The 26769-nt window shown below is 47.0% G+C and overlaps 1 protein-coding gene across 1 annotated transcript in view; it reads right to left on the reverse strand.

Moving 5' to 3' along the window:
* Positions 1-26769, reverse strand: part of RBM20 (RNA binding motif protein 20) — a 178110-nt gene that overhangs the window by 22369 nt on the left and 128972 nt on the right. Inside the window, exons 2-8 of the mRNA XM_078076844.1 lie at positions 24165-25251; positions 22691-22752; positions 20572-20666; positions 20107-20204; positions 9808-9951; positions 6708-6839; positions 713-792 (exon numbers count right to left, since the gene is read on the reverse strand). Of these exons, the coding sequence (XP_077932970.1) occupies positions 713-792; positions 6708-6839; positions 9808-9951; positions 20107-20204; positions 20572-20666; positions 22691-22752; positions 24165-25251 (1698 nt within the window). The remainder of the gene's footprint in view (positions 1-712; positions 793-6707; positions 6840-9807; positions 9952-20106; positions 20205-20571; positions 20667-22690; positions 22753-24164; positions 25252-26769) is intronic.

Raw genomic sequence — 26769 nt, forward strand, 5'->3', positions numbered from 1 at the left:
CTGACCAGGGGACACCCAGATGTGGCTCACTGGACCAGGCTGCCTTGACCATCTGTGGGGACTCAGCCCTCTGAAGTGACGTTAGAGCGCCACCCGTGGCGGCAGGGGGTAAGATCCACAGACTGTGTTCGACCTTGGCTCTCCACGGGGACTATCTCTGTGGGGCAGCAACAGTGGGAAACTTGGAGCCCCAACTTAGTCACAAATCCAGTCGAAAGAAATGAGTTCTAAAACTGAATGCATTCAGAGTAAGTGACTGATCAAGTCCCTACTTTTTGGGGGGGTTCATCTACATTTGTGTTCCCACATCTACATTCAGCCCATGAAAAATCAACAGGTGGCTCTAAATAGAACACACACACACACACACACACACACACACACACACACTTACTTTCAGGCAGTTTTAGCAGAGCGTAGACTTGCCCCAAAGGGCCAAATATCAACAGAACCCCTCCTCTATATATTCCTTTCCAACAAAGGAAGGGCTGATGAGAGGAAGCCTACCATCTTGCATTTTCCTGAGGCCTACCCTGGAGCAGCACTCTGGACTAGACTGATGCCTTCTATCAGGCACGTGGAAAAGTAGGGCCCAGAAAGGCTGATGGACAGGACAGGGGCAAGGGCAGGGCACACTACCTCTACGAATGAGACATAGGAGAGTGTCCCAGCTGCCCAGAATCTGCCCTGACATCCAGGGCTAGGGCCTCACCTGTCTGCTTCCCGGAACATGTCCCTCTCCCTCTGGGAATGCATGTCCTGGATGATGGCAGCCACAGTTTTCCCAGGTTTCTAGGCAAAGTCAGAGAGGTCATCATCAGACCAGAGATGGCCATACAAACGCCAAAGAGAAGCAACGAGGACTTGGGTCCATGGCCTGGTCCACCCAAAGGGAAAAAGTACCTTCCTAGAGGAAGAAAAAGTTTAATCCAGGGCATGAGGAGGGTTAGCATAATGCTGAATGGAGTGGCCCTGACATTTTGGGTGCCTCTTTATCATAGAACATTTTGAACATAGGCAAAAGCACAGAGAATGGTATATTGAACTTTCATGCTCCATTTCTGTTGTCAACAGTTCTGACCAGTCTAGTTCATCTATACCCCCACCCTTTTCCCCACCCCACAGAGTACTTTGAAGCAAATCCCAGACATAGGATCTTTTCATCCATCCTATGAGGACACTGACGTGGCTCAATAACCTCACAGGGGGACCATCCACGGTGCTCATGGTCAACACATCTTGCTGCGTTTCAGACAAGGGTGAGAGTCCAAGTCCCATACTGTCCCAGGGAAGCACTGGCATACTAGAGGGATGGACCTGGACTTGAGGATCTCAACCCAGGGAGAACAGCCCAGCTCTGCCTCCAGCCGGCTGGGTGATCTGGGGTCAAGGCTTGCTGTCTGTGGGAGACTCACTTTCTCCACCTGTAAAGGTGAGATAATGAGGCCTATCTGGCATCCACCAGTAGCCTCGGGGCATGGCGGGCTATGCTGAGAAAAGTCACAGGCGCTGGGCCTACATAAAAGGAGCTGCTGGAGGGTTTCCTCTGACCCCTCTGTGGCTGTTTTCCATGCCTCAAAAGTCCCGGGAAGATGCTGAAACCTTCAGTATGAGCCCTGAACCTGTCACAGCCAGGCCCTGTCAGAGCAGCCCTGATCCTTCTCGACATTACTGTGCTTTCCAGGGTCTCCATCACTTCTCACCTGACTCCTTCCACCCGGATACCCTCTCTGTTTAGCTGATTCACCAGAGCCTTCAAGCCCTACTTGGTAATGGTTTTCCCTTCTTTACACAAGCAAGTCACACTGCCTTTTGCCCCTGGACTTCTAGGAGCTCCGTACTGATTCACTCATGTTCAAGTCTTACATAATTTCCACAAGAATAGCCTGTCTCTTCAGTTACACAGCAAACTCTTCCCAAGTGAGGACCAAGCCTCCTATTCCCTGTAGCTCTCAGCACCACGTCTTACCTGCAGAAGACCCCCAGTTACCATTTGCTGACTCTTCCTGAGAGCACCATGGAACATACCCAAGAGACCCTCTCTGTGGCTGGGAGGCTGGCAAGACCAGTGACTCTGAAACCAGGCCCTCTGCCCCCAAACCACCTAGGACCCTCAACCCCACCCCAAATCCACTGAAGGGAAATCTCTGGTCAAGAGAACCTGAAAACTCCCCTGACGATTCTCTGATGCAATAACTGGGAGACACTGGTTCAAATTAGTCCAAGTTCCCCTCCGCATGTAAGATGCTATGGTTCTGGAGAAGTCTCTCTAGAACAACCCAGAACAGCTCATTCTTCTCGTCTAGGTCTGCCACAAGAAAAAACTCACTTTTTTTATTGATCCTTCAGATTTGCTCTTTCTCATTTATTCCATGTATTTGCGGGACACCTGTTATGTGAAAGGTTCTGCCCCAAGTGCCCCGAGGAATAGAGCCTCTGCCACAAAGAGGGTACAGGGAGACATGATGGCCAGCATGAGGATAGGAGAGGAGAGGTACCTTAAATTTCTCCTTTCTCTCCCTCCACTTTGCCTGGTGAGCCAAAGGTAAAGTTAGAGGAAGACCCATCAAAATTTCCCCCTACCTCTGCAAGCTCTGGTGGGACCCCAGGTGGTGGCCCCCTTGGCCCAGAGACACAGACGGATACGGTGTTTTGCCGTCTACTTCCCCAGTAGCGTTGCCCCTCTTCCACCCCTGCCCTGAGGTGACACAGGCCTGGCCAACCACAGCATGGCCTTCCCTGGCCACAGAGATTGGTTCAGGGAAGGACATGTGTCCCAAACGAGCCCGATCACAGTGCCGCTCAGGACATCTGAGGAAGCTTCTCGGAAACACTCCAGCTCTCTTGTTGAAGGAACCAGGAGGATGAGAAGCCAGACCTGCTGCAGTCAATGAAGCCATCACGCCACCTAGAGGAGGGAGGTGGGGCTGCCCGGGGCCATCCCAGGGAGACCCCCCCCCCCCAAAACGAAGCAAAGTGAGCAGAAGGCAGAGTGGAGAGGAGCCAAGCCCTAATGATATCACTGAGGCCCCGAAGCCAGCTGCATCCGCAGCCAGGGCTACTCCTGGACTTTTCATTTACACGAGCCAATAAATTCAATCATTTTTTTTTTTTTTACTTTAGTCCATAAGCTTAAATGAGATCATTTTCTGTCACTTGCAGAGAAAGTCCTAGCTGATTCATGTCAACATAGGGACCATGATGCATGCATTCCCATGCAGCTGAAGTGGGTTTTGAGATGCTTTCACAGGAGAGGCACTGTGACAGCTTGGGAGCAGAAAATCCTTTGTAAAGGGCAGAAAACAATGTGTTCTAGACCCTTGCTGCTTACGGTGTGCTGTGAGAACCGGCCACACCGCCTGGGAGCGCGGTGGAAAGGCAGAATCACAACCCTGCCAGAAAATTTTAACAGGACCTGCAAGTGATTTGTACGCACACTAAAGTTCGAGAAGCTCTGTTAGAATACTATCTGCTGCTTACGGGCTGGATGACTATAAGCAGATTACCTGATTTCTCATGTGGACAGTGACAATCCTACCAACACAATATAGAGATGCAGACATATGCAAAGCCAAAACAGTCCCAGGTTTTGATCATGGCTCTTCCAGTACCTATGATCTTGCGCAAGTCACTGAACTTCTTTGGGCCTCCTCTTCCTTATCTATAAAACTGAGATAACAAATATCCTTCTGACAGAACTGATGTCAGGATTAGAGTAGATAATGTACGTGAAGTGTCTGGGGCATGACCTGACCCAGAGCACCAGGACTCAATTAAAAGTACCTATTCTTGTTACTATTGTTGTACTGTTATAATTACTGTTATTATCCACCCTACACACCTCACAGGGGAAGGTGAGTGCAAGACTCAAAGAGATAATACATGGGGGAAAAAAAGTGCTTAAAACCAAAAAGCTCAAGGTAGAGTCCTTTCCTGATCTGGTAAACTGAGGTTCACACAGTTGAAGCACCTTGTCCAAGCTCATCAAGGCAGGACGAGGTAAAACCAAGGTAGCACAAGCACCCTCCCATCTGGAATAGGTCACATGGTTGTCAGTGGTTCTGTTTTCCCGTTCTTCCTCACACCAGACTGTGAGCTCCTCGACCAGCTTGCTAGGTCTATAACCATGGTGCCTGGCCCAGTTCCTGCCCCCAGTGGGCACTCAGCAAACATGTGCTGAATACAGACCTTGACCATCTGACCTCTTTAACCTATGGTGTTGTACCACCCCAAACCATTTCCCACAGTAAGGTACTATGGTGCCTTAGTACCTTAAAAAGCTGAGTACTCCTGCTAATCCTAATTAGAATCTTACAACAACATCTCATTTACAGACTGAAGATCCACTGGGAATTTAGTGCAGAAATTCAATTCTAGCCTCCAGGGGAGAATCCAGGAGAATAGAAACTTTGGCTGCAAACAGAATGAGATGGGATCTTCCATTTGTCTGAGAAAAGCAACATGCTTTCATTCCCCAGGGGAAAATAAAAATGCCAGGTTCTGCTAGAATTGTTGGCAAAGGAACTTCAGAAGCAATACTGCAAGCAAAGCAGAATCAAGGCTTTGGCAACATTACCATCTACACATGTAGACTTGTCAGAATGCCACTCCTAGCTAGCAACAACCACTGAGCCTTTGTCTCCTGCCTTCAATCTTAAAGGCAGATTCAAGGTTGTGGGTCTTGAACAAAATGGACCCTCAGTAAATGTGGGATAAGCTGAAGCAAACTGGTAGGGCCCTATTACAATGGGACAGTAGACAGCACAAAATAAGAAGTAGATTTGAATACAAATATACCAATTTAATTACAATAAATCCAAATGGACTAAGGGCTCCAGTTAATTGAACTTCTTGCAAACCATGAAGAAGACACAATCTAAAGAAGAGCATGGGCAAATGACCTTAAAAGAAACGTTCCACTACCGAAGATCCAAATGGAATGGCCAATGAACATAGGAAAAAGGGATCACCTCAATTAGTAATCAGGACAATAAAAAAATAAAACCATGATGGGGTGCCTGGGTGGCTCAGTCGGTTAAGTGTCCGACTCTTGGTTTCTGCTCAGGTCATGATCTCAGGGTCTTGAGATGGAGCCTCGTGTCAGGCTCCCTGCTCAGCGGGGAATCTGCTTCTCTCCTTCTCCCTCTCCTCCTCCCCCCACTCGTGTGTGCTCTTTCTAAAATAAATAAATAAATCTTAAAAAAAAAGAAAAGAAAAAGAAAACCATGATAAACCAATATACTCTCCCAGACAGACAAAAATTAAAAAGTCATATAACAAAATGTGAGTAACAATGCATACCACTAAAAACTTTTACACTAGTAGGAATGTAAATCTGGGACAACTAATTTTGAAAAGGGCTTGCTAGTAAACTTCAGGGTAAGCATGCCTTGAGATGTAGCAATTCCACTCCTAATTATGTGTGTGCCCCTAGTTATATGCTTGTGTACATATGTACCAGGAGTAACTTGTCCCTAATACCCTAAAACTGGAAACAGCCCAAATGTCCATCAACAGCAGAACATATAAATAAATTCATAGTCATACAACGGAAATTTATGTAACAGTGAAAATAAATAGACACACCCAGCATGGATGGTAGTGTTGAATGAAAGAACACAAAGAGTGTAATTCCATTCATGTAAAGTTCAAAATTAGGCAAAACTAAATGATAATGTTAAGGGAGGCAGAAATGGGTTGTAGAACTATAAGGAAAAGCAAAGAAAGGATCATCCTCAAAGTCAGGAGAGTGGAGAGGGAGGGGTGGAGCTTGACGAGGGACTCAAAGGGACTTCTGGGTGCCGCTGGTGTTGTATTTCTTGACTTTGGTGGTGGTTTTATGGGATTTATGGGATTTCAACCATTACTACTTAAAAAAAATTTTTTAAGTATTTATTTATTTATTTATTTATTTGAGGAGTGGGGGAAGCAGAGGGGGAGGGACAAGCGGACTCCACACTGAGCACAGAGCCCAACAAGGGGCTTGAGATCATTACCCGAGCCGAAATCAAGAGTCGGAGGCTTAACTGACTGAGCCACCCCGGTACCCCCATTATTACTTTTTAAACTATACAGTACATAATTAGTCATTTTTCTGAATAAAATAAGGAAGAAAGGAAAGAAAAGAAAAAAGAGAGAAATGTAGAACAAGCTAAAACAGAAACAAAAGCCCTATTTGGAATTACCTGAATTCATCCCTGACAGTCATTCTGACAATGGCCAATTCAGTCATGTGCTGCTTAGAAGGATTTCTATGGGGCTTAAGACATAATTATAGAGGACAGAGGAGAGAATAAGAGATCAAGGTGGGGTGGTGATGAGAGAGGAAGAGAAAGTTACTGAAGATCTCTATGGGTAGAGAAGAAGGTTATATTTAGAGGTTTATGCTTGGAGCTCCCACCTCTGAAATGCAATCACCTTTCCCTTCTTCCTTCATCCTTCAAAAGACTTCCCTTGTAAAATCCTCCTTGGATCCCATGTAGCTAGTCATCCTGTCTCCAGCATCCTTTTGCATTTTGTAGTTACCTCAATAAGCATTTTTCTTGCCATGTTATAAAGGTTGGCCTTCCCATGTGATATTCCCAAAGGCAGTAGGTAATCTTTGGATGTTTTCCTGTCTTCTCCTTCCCGCCAGCACTCAGGCCAGTGCCCCACAAGGAGACACTCAGCTGATGCTGTTGAATGACTAAACAATGAGAATGCTTTACCTTCAGCTGTAATTCCTTGTATCTCTTGGACATCCGAATGAGCAACTTCTCACCGTTGATCACAGCAGATTTTTCTTGGTAATACTGGACCATGGCCTGGGCAGCTTCTGTGTAAGCCATCTCTAAAAAGGCCTAGGAAAAAATGGAAGGACATAAGCTGAAGTTGACTTGAATGGTCTTTTGTTCTTGTTGCGGGGGAGGGACCAAGGGAAAGGGAGAGAGAGAGAGAGAGAGAATCTTGAGCAGGCTCCACACCCAGCACAGAGCCTGATGCGGGTCAGATCATGACCCGAGCTGAAATCAAGAGTCAGACGCTTAACCCGCTGAGCCACCCAGGCGCCCCTGACTTGAATGGTCTTAAACAAAATTCAGTACTATGTATAATTCCATGTCTATGAAGATCAAGATAGGCAAAATGAATCAATGTGGATAGAAGTTAGAGCTGAGCTTCCCTCTGGGGCGGGGGTGGGGTTCTGACTGGGTGGGGCATGAGGAAACCCTCTGAGGTTCTCTGGAAATGTTCTCTATCCTGACCTTTGTGGTAATTACATGGGTGTACCATGTAGAAAATTAATGGAGTCGCACACTTAAGACTAGTACACTTCAGAGTATGTATTTTATACCTCAATAAAAAGAAAAAAGATCAGTACAAGAAGCTGTCTTTGATCCCATCTGTTCAAAGAGACCTATTTATTAACTTCACCCAAAGAGCTCATTATGAGATGGCCCCTCTCCTGATCCCCCTGGTTACCAATAATTCGTAAATTATGTATATCCATCCTGGGCTGCATCATGCCACAGGAGCCCCCTGGGATGGGAGGATCCATTAACCCACAGTTCCCTGAGGCGCTGTAGTGGGGAGAGCAAGTCTATTGTACAAGTGACCTTGGGCTGATCCTTGCAAAATGTGCTATTTTGTTACAATGAGGGCAGGAGACAGAGACCCAGCCATGAGTCTTTGAGCTCTCACTTTCTTTGCAAAGAAAGAAAAATACTAAACAACTCAGGGGCTCCCAAGGCTTGAAAGAAGGCCGTGGCTTTTTAAGTTTCAGAGAGAAGAAAACCCTCAGTTATAGCTCTACAGCGTTTTCCCTCTTTATTTAACTGTTCTGATAAAACACAAGAAAATGGGCTTTTGCATTCCATTCAATCAGTGTCTCCAGAGAGTGTCTAAATAGACTGTTTTGACTGACCCGCTAGTTTACCCCAATAGCTGCTGTGGTGGATTCATCCTGTTACTATTGCTTAGATTTGTTTGGTTTGTACTCTATGGACAGCACACAATCCCTCAATGTTGAAAAGGGAAAGTGGTCTGTGACAAGGGAGTCCTCACTGCAAGCCCCTACACTCCCAGTTCCTTGAACAGAGTGGGCTAACCAAGCTTGTCTTCCCTCCTTTCCTCACATCTGTTTCTGAATTTCAGAGATGCTTTTCCCTGCTGTCACAGTCTATGGCAGATATGTGGGAGATGAAGAAGTCAAGATTCTTTAGGGTTTTATTTCAGATCCTGCCACCCAGCTTTCTAAGTGCCTCTTGCTTGATGCAAACATTTTAGCACCTCCAGCTCTCAACTGTCAAATGGAAATAATACTAATTCAGGGAATCTCACTGCATTAATGTTACAAGCTGAATTTTGTACATTTACCCAAAATAGAATTCTGAGCAGTCAGAACAAAGGGACTAAGGGAGTAGTCTAAGCCCATGTTGATGGAGGAAGACCACCGATGATCTGATGTGGCTCAGAGTCTCTAAAGTTCATGCATTCATTAAGAAAAGAACTTCCCGGGGAGCCTGGATGGCTCAGCCAGTTGAGTGCCCTACTCTTGGTTTTGGCTCGGGTCATGATCTCAAGGTGGTGGGATCGAGTCCCGCATCATGCTCTGTGTGCAGTGTGAAGTCCACTTGAGATTCTTTCCCTCTCCCTCCCTCTGTGCCCCTCCCCTTGCTCACACACGTTCTCTCTAAATAAATAAATAAATAAATAAAATCTTAAAAAAAAGAACGTCTATGTCTGTTCCTTTGGTTCATAAAGTAAAAATATTTATTATTAACAGTAAAAGATTAAATATTCTTATTCCTGACCATTTCTCTGTATAAACTCCTCCTTTGACTTTAGAAACAAAGACAGCCATATATATTAACCCTCAAGTTCTCACTCAACCCCCACGGGTTAAGGGTTCTTTTTCCTTTAGACTCACCAGGCACCCATCAATTCCCACCCACTCTCCTGCTACAAGACCCAAGGGCCTCAGATGCTAACACCAAAGATCTGTGAAAACATCTGTTCAGTCAGTTGTTGGCTCGCTCCAAATCCAGGCTCTCAGATACAAGAAGCTTAGATGGTAAAACCGTAGCATTAGCTCAGGGGGTTTGTAACACAGTGAAAAGACTCAAGTCCATGGGTTTCTATTTTGGGGGCCAGTTAGCTTTTCTATGTTAATGAGTCCCTCATTCCAAAGTACCTCCTTACCTCCAGGCAACTCACAGAGGCCCATACCCATCACAAGGAGGGTAAGTTGAGACAGGGTCAACAAAACACCGCCACCAAACAAAAACCTCTGTGCTGTACCAACAAGAGGCCCAGCTGTGTATTACCTCTTTATTTTAAGAATAGCTTCTTTTTTTTAAAATATTTTATTTATTTATTTGAGAGAGAGAGAGAGAGCAGAGCAGGTGGGAGGGGCAGAGAGAGAAGCAGGCTCCCCACTGAGCAGGGAGCCCAATATGGGGCTTGATCCTGGGACCCTGGGATCATGACCTGAGCTGAAGGCAGCCGTTTAACGGACTGAGCCACCTAGGAGCCCCAAGAATACCTTCTTTAAAAAAAAAAAAAGATTTCATTTATTTATTTGTCAGAGGCAGAGAGCACACAAGCAGGGGGAGTGGCGGGCAGAGGGAGAAGCAGACTCCCCGCTGAGCAGGGAGCCCACTGTGGGACTCAATCCCAGGGCCCTGAGATCATGACCTGAGCCGAGGGCAGACGTTTAACTGACTGAGCCACCCAGGTGTCCCCCAAGGATAGCTTCTTTAAAAAAAAATTATATAGTTCCCTCCACCAATGTGTGGTCTATCTGGTACGTGTGAAAGTGCCCAGACCAACCTGATTAGTGGACTTCATGAGGATGTAATTAGTGACCTTTCCAAAGGGCAGCCCCAGGTTAATGACGTCATTCTCCGTGCAGCTTCCTTCAGGGAGATTGCAGATGTGCACCACGCGCCCGGCACCCGTTTTCCGCTGCGCAAACTAATGGGAACAGAGAGCTGTGGCTAGTCTTCAAAATACATTTCCCTCTGGCCTTCTGCCCCAGATGTTCCTAATGACCATCTTCACCCCAATAATGATTGCAAAAGGATAACTTATGAAATTAATGCAGAAAAAGAATCCATTCCCAGACATGTATATCAATTTTATGCCACCCCATTACAGAAAAGATTTGCAACATTTTAATGAACAATCACATCCAGGACCGTCAGAGATGTGAACACATGGGCTTATCCGTGTGTCCCTGGTGGGAGGCTGTACAGCTATGGTCTCCTGATATTAAGAGCAATATTTAATAAAACTCAAAGTACAGATAGCCCATGATCTTGCCATCCCACTTTTGGAAATCTATCCTACAGAAATAAATGCACCAATATATAAACACCTATGTTCAAGGACACTGCAGTTATTTATAAGGTGGCAAAAAATTCTGGAAACAGGCTGTGTGTCCAAGAATAGGGGAATGTTTGAGTAAATGATGGTTCAAGCATACAATGGAAGACGACAGACCCATTAAAAGGCAGAGGTAAATGAACTGAGAAGGAATAATTTTACGATAGTTAAGCAAAAAAAAAAACAAGTTGTCAGATAACACGCGTAGGACAATGCCTTTTTTGTTAAACAAAACAAAAAATCAGTACATGAGAAAGAGACACATCAAGCAAGTGTTGTGAAGTTTTGATCATTGTTGGAACTCGGGGTTAAATTATACTAGTCTGTACTGTTCTGTACGTTTGAAATTTTTCATAATGAAAAAATTTTCAAGGATATTAGCACAGACAGAGAAAGGCAGGCAGGGGAGGATACCTATCAACTTGTCAACACTAGTTATCTTCAAAGAGCAGAACTGGAAAGAAGTAGGAGGAAAGAGGTTTTTAACATTTTTCTTACATACCTCATATTGTGTGACTACAGAAAAAAGAGCACAGCAAGGATTTGTGGGAGCCTTATATATAGACGTCCACGACAACAACCTGTGGTTTAGGGCAGTGGCTTTCACAACTGTGTTAGCCTTGAATCCTCTCCTCAAATACAAGCTTGCTCACCAGCCCAATGTATTCCACAAATAAGAGGAGACAAACCCCAGGGTCTGGACAAACCCCGGGGTCCAACCCCCTGCCGCCGCCACCAGCCAGCAGCCCCAAAGGACCTCTGAGGAGCACAGTTTGGAAGCCAAGACCCGGGCCTAATCAAAGCTCTGGGAGGAAGTGCATCTGTTTTGTCTGTGCAAACCTGAATCAGCCTGGAGTCTCTGGGAGGTTCAAGAATTAGTACCCAGAAGCTAATCCAGTGTGGAAGAGAAGGATGCAATTTTCCAAACCTGAAACATGGTCTAATAGCATAGCCCACATTTGCATAATCACCATATTCTATGATAAAGTGAACTTCAACATCTAATTACATTTGATGTGGGTCTCCGGGCTGGGAAAAGCTGCCCACAAGGCTTGTACCCGAGCTGCTGGGCAGGGGAACAGGCCTTCTGAAGAGTAAGCACCCCCTCAGCTGCCAGTCACCAAAGCGCAAGAGGAATTCATGCCGTGGACACTGTTCGGTCCTAAAATGAATGGGTCTCAGTTAAGATTTACTCTCAAGTTTTAAAAATATATTTCATGAGCACTTTCTTCTCCCAAGATTTTTAATCAGAAATAAAAGTTGGATTTTATCGATTCCCTTGTTGTCACTTAATATCACATCGTCATGAGACTTTTAGCAGCCTCCCAGCTACTTATACTAATTTGGAGCTTCTCAACTGGTGGTGGGGCCCGTGGGTCTGCACTTGACTGACTCAGGGTGGAGGCCAAGGACCTCCAGTGGACCACCAGCGGCCTCTTCACTTCAACCGGTTTACTTCCATTTCTCATTTTCTGAAGTGACCCATGAAATGAAAATTTTGAGGACTGAAAAATCTTGAGAATCACCATGTTAATGGTTTGTTTGTGTTGTGTCTGGCTTCAGGGCAAGTGAGAAACCCTATCTGGTTAGAAAAAAAAAAAAAAACACAACATTTTTTATGTATTATATTCTTTTGTAAATATTTGATTTAGGATAGTTTGGTCTACGTTCTTTTCTGTCATAAATCTAAAATACCTTTCCATTAAACTCAATTAGGTTCAAAGTCATATTTGATTCATAACAGGTGTCCAGTTATATGCATAAGCATTCTAATCTATTCTTGAGACCGTTTATATAAACGCGGCTATTATTTGCTTTATGCTCTATGGTAGATCCGAACAATGAGGCAGAAAAAGGGAGGGAGGAGAGCAGGACAGGGAGAGGACGGGAGAATGGGGTCTTCAGCGGAACAGCTAGAGTAAAATTTGTCCACAGGGGCCACAGATGACCCTGAGTGCCTTTGAGCATGCCATATGATGCTATACACTAATTCCCAGCCTGGGTTTTCTAATGAGTCCTTAAGGGTCTTTGAAGGTAAGAGTATTTCAAAGGAGGGTCATGATTTTTGACATTTAAAAAACCTGAGTTGAGTCTCTTTATTCTATCAATATGGTAACCCTGGTTAGATCTTAAGCTGATGAGAAATTCTGAATGGTATGTCTGTGTTTTTGATTAATAAAAATGGGTAACTAGTTAATTACTCACTAATATAAGTACTTTCTTTGGCAGATACAGTACTTTTCCAAACATGGCATGCAGGGCAGTGGCTGCTTGAGGTAGGTAGGAGTCGATGATGAAGGGGTTGGGCTGTAAGAAGCGTGGGGCTTCCAGATGTAGTGGGAGACAGGGGACCTGGATCCGAGTCCCAGCCTGGCCACTGGTTGGGGGCATGACAGGGAAAAACTCATTTTCCTCTCTGAGCCTCAGTTTCCCAATGTCTGGAATGAGGGAGGTAACCTATACGTCGAGAGTCCTTTCCAGATGTGAAATATCTGTGTTTGTGTGGTTCTAAATTCTACAATTCCACTCCTCCCAGAAGACCTGCCCAGCTAAACCCTAGGATCTAAGACAATGATAACCTTCCCCAACTGTGTTGGGCATAAGCAGGAAACCTGTGTCTTTCCTACCCGCAGTCCCAGTGAATGTAATGTTTTTGCCCTCCCTCTCTATGTGATCAGCTGGTTTCAGCATATGCACACGTTCACAAGCATGTTCATCCTGCAGACGTGCCTATGTTGGGGGTGGTCTCATCTTTACAGGGCTGAAGATAAGTTCCAAGCAGTGAGCACCTTGCTGAAGAGCCCTGCCACTCCCTGAATGACTCTGTGTCTGCAGCGCCTAGGAGAGGTGAGATGATATATTGGGATGAACTAAAGAGGCAGGCCTGGTGCCTCCCTGGGGACAGGCACACACCAAGTCTGGGCCGTAAGTTCTCCAGGGACCAAGGCCAGGGCAGTGAGCATCAGACAAGACCTGGATCTGCGTCTACACCCCAGTGACTAACCCTGGGGAAGTTTCTGAATTTCTCCAAGCCTGAGTTTGCTTATCTATAAAACAGGGAAAATAAAAATTGATTCCACAGGACCCTTTAGAAGACAAAAATGCTATAAAGTATGTAAATTGCCTTGGTATGATGCCTGGCATCCAACAGGCTCCTTAAAATATGTATGTCTCCTTCATTCCCCCAACAGTTAAAGGATATGCTATGATGGTCCCCGACTGAGAAAAAAAATTCAACTGTACTGTGATTATGTAAGAGAAAGTCCGTGTTCCTTTTTTTTTTTAAGATTTTATTTATTTACTTGAGAGACAGAGACACAGCGAGAGAGGGAACACAAGCAGGGGGAGTGGGAGAGGGAGAAGCAGGCTTTCCGCTGAGCTGGGAACCCGATGCGGGGCTCGATCCCAGGACCCTGGCCAGGATCATGACCTGAGCTGAAGGCAGATGCTTAACGACTGAGCCACCCAGGCGCCCCGAGAAGGTCTGTGTTCTTAAGAAATTCCTGCTGACATAGTTAGGGGTGAAGAGGTACAATGTCTCCAGTGGTTCAGAAAAAAAAAAAATGCATAAATGATTAGACGGATGGATGGATGAATAGACAGATAGATTAAGATGGATGAACAGAAGGACAAGAGAGAGATTGATAGAGAATGATAAACAGGCCAAAATGTAAAGGAGTAGTGAATCTGGGCAAAAGATACACCTTTATGGCAACTTTTGTGTAAATCTGAAATATATTAAAAGTAAAAGTTACAAAAACTACACTTTAAAAGATGTGTATTAAGTGTATATGTGCTCTGGGGCAGAAGAGTAGGTGTATTTAGACAGAATCATTTAAGACTTCACCAACTTGACTTTTGGATGCGCTGCGTTGACATCCCACCCACTACTCTGCCTGGAGGGCACACATGCCACAGGTGCATCTGTAACTATCAGCCCAAAGTCAAATCTCTGAGAGAGCTAGGGTGTCAGGGGTTGTAACCAAAGTCCTGACTACTAACCTAAAGGGACAGTCATCCTTTCCCAGCCTGGGGGTCACTTCAGTCGGCCTGCAGGCCCGCTCAGACCTGGAATGCCCCCATGTGCGATCAGGGGCCTGGGCTGGCCATTTTCACACGCCAAAGTCACTTACTTAAAACCAGATGCTGCTTCTAATGGTTCATGTGGCTGAGTCCCAGGCCTCTCAACTCACTCAATCTTTTATAAATGGATGGAAATGTGAAAGCAGCAAACAGACTGTGTAGGAACTTTCTGAGACCTTTCCATGCCCTCTGACGCAGGTGGGAACAGGCTTCATAGATGAGTTCAAAGAAGAGACTGAGTTCAATAACCCACAAAGTTGCAATGAAAATGTGGCTTAGGGCAAAGGGCCTGCTGAATGAGAGGAGTCTCTCCAAGTCCTTCCTAGGGCGACAAAGCATAGATTGGATCTTCAATAAACAATTTCTGTGTTCCAGCCTGATCTCCTTTGGATGTGACCCTAATTTCACCTGACACAGCCTCTGGTTTTGTGCTAAACACACCTGAGGACAGACACAGGGCAAATATTTATTCCTTATGGTGTGGATTTTGAACATACTATGCAGATAGCAAATGGGCATGGGTTGCATAGCTATGGATGTTGGCTTAACTTGGAGGGGAGACACAGATATCTTTATTGACACTTTCATATATTTTATAAAGCATACTAGCTTTGACTTTAAGTACATCTACTTTTATTGGTGCCAGACCTGCCTACAGGTCTTGGGTGGTTCACCTGCCAAGTAACTTCAATATCCCTGTAAACCTTGGAGTCACAGAATCTTACACTCTGACGCCTAGGAGAAACTAACCGTGGGCAACTAAACAGCAGTTGATTTGTGATTACAACTCTGGTCTTGCCGAAAAATCGATCATTCGCAGACTTGATAAATCAAGGTAAATGCATTCAATAGATGGTGTTACAGCATAAGATAGGGTTTTATGTTTAGATATGGAAAGACGTCTAGACACCAATTAAAATACGTATTGAAAGAACCAAGTTGCACAATATTATACGGCATTTTCTGACGTTTGCAAAAATATATACTTTTTCTAATTAAACATGCACACGTACAGTAGCTAGAGATGAACAGTATAAGACATTTACTGTCAGTTTTCCCTGTAGAGCTGGATTTTCTCTTTTTTATATTTCTGTTACTATTTGGATTTTTTATACTATGTTTGTACTACTTTTGCAACAAAAAAAAATACTTAAGATTTGTAAAAAGAAAAGGAAAAAAACCCCAGAAAACAAAAGCCACTCAGGTATCCTGTTTCCCCCTCGCTCTTTGCTCGCTTTGAAAATGCACAAGGTGACCCCCACCCAGGGCCCAAGAGCAAGGACAGAGCTGGAGGGGCGGGGGAGGGACAGGTATCCTTTGCCACATCAGTTACTGCTCTTCACGCTCTCTGCAAGTCAGGAGACCAGGGTGCTCTGAGCCATGGACCAGGAAGGCCACAGCAGACAGACAGACAGAGGAAAGTTCCGGAACTGCCAGTCATCTGAGGAGCAACTTAAACCTCTGGCCTTCCACAAACATGTATGTTTCTCTGTGCCTCAGTTTCCTTACTTATACAAGTTTTCTGGTGGGCAGGGTTCCGGTGAGAAAGAAACCCTGAACAAGATGTCTGGCCTCCCAGGCCAGGGCAGCCTGTCAGCAGCACCAGCACTACATAAGCTCCGAGGTGGCTGTGGAAATGGCAGCATGCAAAGTGCATCCTGGACAAGCACAAGAAAACTATTTACAGCCTGAGAAGGCCCCAGTGGCCCCTTCCAGAAACCTGATTACTCTGTTTATGACTACTCAGGCAGCCAAGGATAAAGTGCCTCTGCTCTGTCAAATGGCAAAAGCTTAAGTGAAAGTGAACACCCCTCTCCTGGGACCCTGGGGTGGGAGGGACGGGCACAAATCACCGCCACCAGAAGCAGCAAACCCAGCACACCACTGTCAGTTCGGTGTCCCATCTCTGTCAACAATAAACACAGAAATGAAAGGCTCACACTCCCACGGAGCTGACAGAAGCGAACGTTCAGCCCAGCCTGGGCTTGGTGCAGGTGGTAGATGGGTTGTTTGGTCCTTTTAGATTTTGCAGTAGTGCAGAGACCTTCCGAAAGCCCATTCCCAGAGCCCTGCGTCGCTTTGTTTTCCTGCTTAAAGACAGGGAGCTTTAGAGACAGCAATTGCTCTTTGCTCCATGAATAACAGTGATATTATAATGGCAGAGTCCTGGCTGGTTCTGGTTTTACTCAACCAAATGTGTTTCTGAAAAGCTGTATGTAAGTGGAATGGGCCTGAAAAAGCCCTGGCACAGGACCAGAAAACATTTCTGAAGAAAAAAATGCATCAAAGCTTTTATGGGTTCTCTATGAGGGCTGGGAGGGGGATAATGGAGGAATTTCCCTGTCCTCATGAAATATTTCTTTTCTGTTTGAGTTTTCACTAAGAGCATAAATTATGTAAGCAGAAAAAAAGAATAGAAATGTATATACAAAAGGAGCCCACTGGGCACTCCTGGAGCCTCACAAAGTGTCTTTTGGTAACAGAGTAATCACCCCTTGATGTATCTGCTTATCTTTGGAGGTCAGTGTTTGTAGGCAGAAAAAACAATAATTTCTCTGAGGGACACCTCTGCTACTTAAAGGAGCCTTGCAAAGTCTCTTTCTGTAGCAGATGAATCAGCTCTTCATTTTTCGTCTTTTCCCCAAATGTCAGTATTTGTGTACTTCCAGTTTTCCTAAAGACAGACACACTTGCATTCGGTGGACCAGAATCTGACAGAAAATGTGACCATCCAGGCACTGATGATACAGAGACTGGTTGGGGCAGGCTTTGTCCTTGTCCCCCAGACGTCCTTGGGAAGGTTCATGTGACCAACAAGACCTCACGGAACTTACAACAGTAAGACCAGTCACATGGTGCCCCTCCCCATCCACTGGATCTGTAGGAAATGTCTCCAAACAGCTCATCTTGGGGTACTGTCACAATGCAGAAGAATTCGGGTACCAGGTCTCACTGGCCCCTTCACCTTGCTCCAAGGCTGACGGCTAGCTGAAGCCCAAGAAGTTCTTGCCATCCACAAGGCAGCTTCAGATCCTGCTGAGCAGTGTGTGGCGTGGAAGTGGATGGGGGGCAGGGAGGGAGGAAAAGGCTCACTAAAGAGAGAATCATAGCAAGGAAGAGAATTCAGAGACCCTCAAAAAGGGGCAGCAGGGCTCAGTGGTTACAAGAGAGGCTTCTAGAGCCAGGCCAAATCCCAACACTTCCATTTATCAGCTGTGTGACTTTCTGCAAAGCACTTAGTCTCTCTGCGCCTCAGTTTCCTCACGTCACGGGGTTGTCTGGAGGATTCAATGCCATAATACATATGAAAATGCTAAGAACCTATTAAGCACTATATAAATGTCAGCTATGGTCAGCATCGTCAGCCGGCAATGTCTGGGGTCTCCATCTCCTGCTGGCTGCCAGTGCGGAAAGCGAAGGGCTCCTAGTGTTGCCCCTCCTCAGACTCAAGCCGGATGAACTCTCATCTCTAGGCGTTTGGAGGAAGTTGCACTCAGAGCTTCTGCTCGTGTATTGACACGAGTTATCATGGAATCATTATCAACAGGAATCATCAGCTCGCTTGTGCCCACCACACGCATAAGTGGAGTGCTTTCATGGGAGCCTGGCGACGTCTCTAAGAAGGAGTAGACACGACCACAGGAAGTACCAGACAGATCTGCGCGGGAGGGAGGTACACTACCACCGACACGTGCCCAAGGCCACGGGGCTCCTCCCCCCGGCCAGCCATTGGCCGTGGGGCAGTCACGTGACAGCACGGCCTTGGACGGGATAGGTTCCCCACAGGGGGTCAAAAGGACTAGTTGCTCCGTCGCCGCCATTGGTGCTTCTGCGGCAGGCGCAGTTCCCACGCCGCCGTGGGTCCGTGTCATGCGTGATCCTCGTGACAGCTCTGGTCTCTGTGCAGCCTGGCTACCACCTTCCAGCTCCGACCACCCCTCAGGAGACCGCTCGGAGGGTGTGAAGCTTGCAAGATCTGAGGCATCATCCAAATGATCAATTACACAAGTCGGGTAAAGATGCAGCTGTTTGCTTTACTTTCCAAAGTCATTATTAGTGGGGTGATTCCCCCATTTAAGGAAACGGAGCCTCAGAGCAATAAAGTGACTTGCTGGTGGGCTCCAGACTAGGGCTCGACCTTAGGTCTCTTGGCTCCACACGCACAGGAAAGGGCTTCCGGCGCACGGGTCAGTGCTGGAGGGCGGGGTTGAGGCACGGAACAGACGCGCAGGCATCCCGCTCTGGCTTCTCCTCCACCACTCAGCCTCTTCCCCTTTATAAAGGGGCTCAGCTGACACTGGCTCCCTTTCCCTGCCCCGACCCCTGGCCCACCTGCCGCCTCATCCAGCCTCCCCAGCCTGGTCACAGTCCCTTTGTCCTAGGGCTAAGATGTCAGAGCAGGGCTGTGGGCACAGACATGCCTCCATGATCCACAGTGGGAAACAGGCCCTGGGGTGGGGCTGCTCCTGGCACTGCCCGCACCCCCATCCAGACACAAGGTCAAAGACAAATGACAGGTCTCCTCACTGAACCCAGCCATTCTGCTCTCCTGGGACTGACCCAAAGCTGCACTGCCCCGGCGTGGCCCTCAGCATGGAGAGTGCAGAGTGGGAAACCACAAAATTCTCTTTCACCAAAACGTGCGTGGGCTGTCGGCCCAGAGCTCCGCCTCGGAGCGCTTCTCCCATTAAACATCACACACAGACAGACACAAACAAATGGAAATCTCCGCCCAGGCAGGCCTCCCCACTCACTCATCCCCCAGGGCCTAACACCTACACTTCTCAGCTTGCCCTCCCGAAGTTTGCATGACACCCCAAAGCAGCAGCATGCAGGGGACGGCACGCGGGGCCCGCTCTCAGGAGCTCGTGCTCGTGGGTCGCAGGAGAGGAGAGAAAGAGCCGCTCCCCCGCCACAAACTGGAAGAAATACAGGCATGGCCACAAACACACGGACACGCACCCTCTAGCAGGGTCCGGCCACACACATTTTGTTTTACAGCCGGTCTGGTTCTGCGTCTCCCACCTCCTTCCACGTCTTCTCAGGAGAGGAGGTGCCCGACAGCTTCGGGAGGAAGAGGCCACAACGCGGTGGGCAAACAGCAAAACCAAGAGGGAAAGGAAACTGTCACCATCAGTGGGAAAAGGAGGAATGAAGCTTTGGGGGACTGAAGAGCAGGTTGTAGAGAGAGGAACAAAAACACAACCAAAAAGGATTTCATAGAAGCAATTATTTCCCCAAAGGGCCAACAAATACCATGACTACACGGTCCTTACTTTCAAACGCATTTTCTCTTTCTGGTTCAACCTTCAGAATTACCCAATCATAGGAAATAACCAACTTGAATAAAATACAAAAAGTCTTAAAAACACACACACATACAAAAGCTCAAACCTCCCCCCCACCCCAAAACAAATATCGAATGATAGAAAGTCTAGGCATGCTTTTGATTTTAAGTATGTTAGTTTTTTTATCTATGTGTTTCAATACTAGCTGAATTAAACAACTGACCTCTGCCCACGGGACGGGTTTTCCTGTACTACATAAAGTCACATTTGCGCCAGCTTCATCCCAGCCTCCTCTGTGTACCTCTATACCCAGGCGGAGCCGGTGATACAAATGCGTGGACAATGACAATGGAGAAAATGCTTCTGTACTCACATTTGTCCCAGGGGAAGCCGAAGGAAATGCGGGATTTGACTGAGCAAATGACCTTGCTGGAATGGCCGCGTATGATGATCCAAGATTTGAGGCATAATCTAAATGATAAATTACACCAGCTGTGTGAAATCCTAGTCATTTACTTTACCTTCAAAAGTCATTATTAGGATGTAAGTTGGAAAAAAAAATTAAAATTTCCTCTTAATATATTGATAAGTGATTGGTGTGATTTTTACCCCTGGGCATATTGACAACAAAGATTTATGTCTCTAAGAGCCTAGACAGTAATGCCAATACATTTTAGTGTCTTGGGATCTGTTTGCTTTACATATATACATATAGATGGTGGGGGGGGGGCGGATAGGGCACATCGGCAGGGAAGTTTAGTTATTAAAGACCTGACATCATAAGCCTTTGGAACGCTGGTTTCTGCTTCAAGCTGCCCACCCAAAGGGCCTTACTCACCTTCAGAGTTCCCAGCAGGGTTATAAACGGCTGTGCTGTTTGAAGAGGAACACAGCGTTCCCTCTGCTGAACCGAGTACACACCGGATACCAGCACTGGAGAGAGGTGGAAAAGGGGAACCAGGAACTCAATAAGTTAAATGAAGAATTACCATATGACCCAGAAATTCCACTCCTAGCCATGGGCCCAAAATAGTTAAAAACCGATGTTCAAACAAAAACTTGAACATGAATGCTCATAGCGGCACTATTCACAATAGCCAAAAGGTAAAAACAACCCAAATAGAGATCAAAAGATGAACAGATAAACAACATGTGGTACTTACATACAATGGGATATTATTCAGGCATGAAAAGGTTATATATGCTACAACATGGGTGAACCCTGAAAATATTCTGCTGAGTGAAAAAAGTCAGTAATAAAAGGTCATATATTAAATGATTCCATTCGTATGAAATGTCCAGAAGAGGCAAATCCACAGAGATAGAAAGCAGATTCGTGGTTGCCAAGGACTACAAGGGAGGGGAAAAGGGAATGACTACTTAATGGGTATGGGGTTTGGGGTAATGAGAATGTTCAGGAACTCCATAGTGATAATATTAGCACAACCTTGTGAATCTGCTAAATACCACTCAATTGTACACTTTAAAATGGGGGCATCTGGGTGGCTCAGTAGGTTAAGCATCTGACTCTTGATTTCAGCTCAGGTCTTGATCTCAGGGTTGTGAGTTAAGCCCCACATTGGGCTCCACCCTTGCTGTGGAGCATACTAAAAAAAATAATAAAATAAAGATATAAAATAAAATGGTTAAGATGGTGAATCTTAAGTGAATTTTACCACAGTAAAAAAAGAGGGAGCCAGAAAAGGGAGACCCTTATAAAATTATTTTTTTAAATTGTGATAAAATATACATAACACAAAATTTACCGTCTTAACCATTTCTAAGTGTACAATTCAGTGGCATTAAGCACATTTACCTTGTTGTACAACCATCACCACCATCCATCTCCAGAACTCTTCATCTTGCAAAACTGAAGCTGCCCCCATTAAAAACGAACACCCCACTTCCTCTCCCTTGAGCCCCCAGCAACCACCATTTTGCTTTTTGTCTCTATGAACCTGACTCTTCTAGCTACCTCCTGTTAGTGGAATCACCCAGTATTTGTCCTTTTGTGACTGGCTTACTTCACAGAGCACAATGTCCACAAGGTTTAGTCATGTTGTCACAGAGGTCAGAGGTCCCTTTTCTAAGGCTGAATAATATTCCAGTGTATTGATAGACTACATTTTGTTTATCTGTTCATCTGTCAGTGGACATTTGGGTTGCTTCCACCCACTGGCTATTGTGAATAAGAAAGGGAAGCCTTTTCGATGTACTTCTCTCAAAACACTCAAGTCCAGTCTGCTGTTCACATCTTGGGCCATGTGCCCTCTCCTCTGCCTGGAGGACCCCAGCCCCCTGCTTACTGCTCTGCCCTCAATCCGCCCCTTTCTCTTCTCAGCCCAGCAGCCACAGCCCCGCTCGGCGGAGCCAGAGAGCATCACTCCTCTGTTCAGCTCTCCGATACTCTACTCACTCTCAAAGCACAAAGTCCTCACAAGAAGCCCAGGAGCTCAGGATCTGGGCCCCGGCACCTTCCCTGGCTCCTCACCCCAGCACTCCGCTCTCGTCACACCGATGTTGCCTGAGCATCCCAGGGCCACACCAGGGCCTTCAAACTTGCTGTTCCCTCCGCCCTGGGAGTACCTGTCCCCCAGACAGCCATGGGCTCATTCCACTCCCTCCTGAGGTGTCCTCAGAGAGGCCTTTCCCCAACCACCCTATTTAAAATGCAAGGGCCAGCCCCCTGGAGGGCACATGCATGCGCCCACATGCTTCCTGCCCTGTCCTGACGCTGTTTTCTGCTTAGGTTCACCACCAGGAATGCTACCGAAGTCACTTGTTTATTTTATCATCTGCTCCTCTCACCCACGTTAAGTATAAGCTCCTTGAGGACAGGGACGTTGCCTGTTTTGTTCTCTGCTGCTTCCCCAGCACCCAAAACAGAACATGCTGTAGGTGCTCAATGAATATTTCCTGAGCATCTGCATGCACCTGTTCTCCTGGCCAGCACTCACTTTTCAGAGAAGACCAGGCATTTCTGAGCATGTAGTTTCCCTTTCACATGCAGCTCCCAGTCCTAGACCAGAAGGAAAGGAAAGTGACCGAAGTAGAACTGAGTCCATGAGAAGGAAAGGGACAAGGGCAGGCTTCCCCGTCAGGCTGGGGCCTGGGGGGGTGGGGGGCGGCTCAGAGCCCAGAGATAGGACCAACCCTGCCAACACCTCTCCCTCCTGGGCTCCTCCCCACACCTGCCTTCCCGTCCATCCATCCGTCCGTCCAGCCCCCACATCCTGCACCCATCTTGGACAGGAGCCCAGAATCCCAAGGCAGAGTCCCTCCTCCCCTCTCAGTGGACCCTTGGTCTCATGGCACCTCCCACCTCCCCCTCCCTTCCCGCCCCCAGAGACACCCCACCCATTTCTATGACTGGTTGGGGAAATCTTGGCAGGTGGACTCACAGTGAGCTGCCAAGCTTAAGAAAGGCTTATGAGGGACAAAATCGGCCATCGCCTCGCAGTGTCGGCCACCCCCGCCTCCGCCACTGATGGCAGGGGTGAACTTGCACAGTGTGACCCAAGCAGAGGCGAAGGACACTGTGGTGTGACTCCCACTACACCGGGATCACCGTGCTCTGCAGACAGTGTGGGCGAAGAGAGGCTGCTTAAGAGTGCTTAAGCCGCACAGGTTCGGGAGCACCAGACCCACGTTCGAGTCTCCACTCTGGCGCTCTCTAGCTACGGGGCCCTGGACAAGTCCTTTCCTCTTTCTGGGCCTCGGTTTCCTCATCTGCAAAATGAGACTGATAATAGGATCTACCTCACAGCGTTACTGCTGGCATACGGAAAGGATTTATTATATGTTAGCTCTTTTAATATTATCGCTTTGGAATATTTCCCTGCATCATTAATACATTCTGGGGGGGCATTTATACTATAATAGACCTTTGCTTACATGGGCCCGAAGCATCTTATGACCACGGGGAAGGTGTGATGAGGCTCCATCTCCGTCTTGCAGATGGGAAACTGAAGCGCTCTACAGTGATGTGTCTCGGTCTCACCTGAGAAGTGCTCTCTGGCCCTCATCCAAAATTCGGCCAGCGTTTTCCTCCCCTTCCATACTCAGTACGATGTACTCTGGGCATACCAGAGAGGAAGAGCCCTCCTCAAGGAGGCAGGAGATCAGTTCCTGAGTCCCTTCTCTGTCACGCAGCTGGGGTCACCTGAACCCCCACTCGGCCGCAGCTTTCTCTCTGATAAACACGGGTAAGGATCTCTTACTTGCCTTAAAGCAAGGGAGTGGCCCTGATACATTTCTGAGATGAATTTGCGTTCTAATAACTATAATTTTGATCAAGGGTACCGATGGCAAAATCCTGCCACCGAGTCCCCAGATGGAACCGCTCCTAGCTCCCGAGGAGCGAGTGTTGGGCTGTGGTCGTGAGCCCCCCAGGCTCCAGCTGTGGCTCCCGGGCTGGCGTGGAGGACTCACCTTCAAATCGAACGCCTTCTTGTCGCAGATGCTACAGATATGTGGCAGGTGCAGGGGGGCCACACCGTGGAAGTCATTCAGCTCGTGAGCCTGCAGGGGCCTCACGGACAGCAGAGCCTGCTCCTCCTTGGCCCGCCGCCGGGCACCGCTGAAACCCTGCTTGCTGTTGTTAAGCCGACCCCCAAAGGAAGGAGGGGTCCTGTCTGGGGTGGGCTCCTCGGGGTCATACAGCTCATAGGGCTGGCTGCGGGGTGGAGGCCACAGGGTAGGGCCTGCCGTAAGATCGGGCTTGCTCTGGCCAGAGAATCCGTGGGGGCTCTCCCACTGGCTATTTGGACCCTGCAGCAGCGGACCTACCTCGCCTTTCATGCCCCCGGCCTGCTCAGCTGCAAATCCACCTGCCACATGCGACCCTTGGGAGTTGGGTCCGTAGAAGTCCTTGGGAAAGGCAGCTTGGCCATCTTGCCCTGAGTGGCTGTAGGGCCCTTCATAGGTCACACTGCCTGTGGTAGAGGCCACAACTGGCAGGAAGCTGGGCTGGCTGTCTGTTTCAGAGCCGTACGCCTGGCTGGAATTGGCCTTGCCATACTCGTAGAATCCTGCTGCGGCGGGAGCAGGCCCGGTCTTGCCAATGCCCAAGATGACTGCTGGCTGGGCAGGGGTCTGAGGCATGACCCCACTGAAAGGATGCATCACCACGGCATTGGGGGGCTGGCTGGGAAGGCTCACGGAGGGTCCTGGGCCTCGTGTCTGGCCGGGGGGCGAGAAGGCAATTGCATTAGAGGGAAACCGGGCACTGGACACGGTTGCAGCATGTTGGGGCACCCCAGTTTGGCTGTGGGGGGCGCTGATCACAGACGGATGCCTCAGCTGGTTGAAGAGAGGCTGGGACATGGCCACTTTGGAGAGGACTTGGTTCAGGACTGAGGCGGCCGCGGTGTTGTTGGTGACAGCTGTCTGCGCCAGCTTCAGCCGGTGGAGGGTGAGCTGGGCTTGCAGCTGAGCCAGTTGGAGGCTGGCAGGTGAAGGAAGCAGAGGGTTCGCGTTACTGACCGAGAACGGGTTCTTGTCCAGGAGCTTGGCGGCACTACAGGAACACAAAATCCAGATGCACAGCTAGTTTTCACCCAGGGCGCCGGGGGCTCTTTCTTCGCTTATCCCTGGTCCCCCATCTCCTATAAAACCCACCCACGCAAACCCCACATACAAGTGAGTCTGCAAAAAGCCTGTACTCACACATACACCAATTTGTTTAAAAACTCCGATAGAAAAAATTATTTTACGGCAGAATGGTCAATCTCACTGGTAATCAGAGACACAAGCTAAAACCATTAGAAAAAATTTTTTCTCTAGCAAAATAGCAAAAAAATATATATTTTTTACTAAGAGCATTCAGTACTGATAAGATAAAGTAGAGTGGACACAATGTTAGTGATAGTCTAAACTTGTGCAACTTTGTTAAAAGATAGCCTGATAATCTGCACTCATTACAGCCATACTCTTTGACCTAATAATTCAATTCTATAAATCTGTCCTAAGGAAATAATGCAGACAAAACTTGATGCCCAAAGGTGCTTAATAATACTACATCATTTAAGAGTCCAAAGTTGAAAATTACCAATTTCCGATAACAGGGGTTAGGGGACGGTTTAAACGAAGTAAATTATGATATATCTACATAATAAAATGTCAAGGAATCATTTACTATTGATGTAAATTTCTACTTTATTATGTAATCTTTAAAACATTCAAAAAAGTATACCCAACACCAAGGTTAAAATAGGAAACATTCCAACATACTAAAATCCCCTGGTCTCCGCTCTCCCCATCCATGCCGCACCCCATCACTGCCAATGGTAGATACTATCTCAAATTTGGTAAGGTCATTGTTTACAACAACAACAACAAATTAGTGACATGAGCAAATCCATATACTCTATATGTTAAGCAAAAAAAAAAAAAAAAAAAAGCAGGCTTCACATTCACATCCAGAGTAAATTATGTGTATATTTGTGCCAAACACATTTTCATCCCAATCCTCATTTCACATCCAAAAGCAACAGTAATCAAGCTCCCTTCAATCCACTCTCAAACCCAACTAGCATAAGGAATAACCAAAAAAGTTACAGGTGAAGACTCTGAATCTGAAGTCGTAGGCAGTGGTAGGCGCTCACAGAAGCTTACTGAGGCGGTGTTCTGTCTTACACGTGCCTTTCATGTGACCTCTGTTAGTTGGTTGTGGTGTTTTCTTGACCAAAAACCAGGATGCACGATCTGGAAAGGGGACAGACTTTCCCAGAAAGTCTGGATATGTGGTTACTATTGTCAGGGCTCTTTGGTAAGACCGTATTTTCTGGGTCTTCAACTCTCCTTCTGGGTAGTGGGTGATCGAGGAAATGTGTTTGGGATGTTGATGAACTGGAATTCCCAGGTCATGTTAATGTTAACGGGAAGAAGAGGACTGAGCATTTGAAACTGGGGTTATGGGGTTACCATGGACAACCCAGGCTCTATATTCAGCATGCCTATGGGAGTGTGGGGCAGAAATAGCAAGGCTGGGACCCTTCAGACAAGGTCTCCACTGTCACAGGCTCTGGACAGAGTA

Source organism: Halichoerus grypus, chromosome 7, assembly GCF_964656455.1.
Source record: "Halichoerus grypus chromosome 7, mHalGry1.hap1.1, whole genome shotgun sequence".
NCBI classification, from domain to species: Eukaryota; Metazoa; Chordata; class Mammalia; order Carnivora; family Phocidae; genus Halichoerus; species Halichoerus grypus.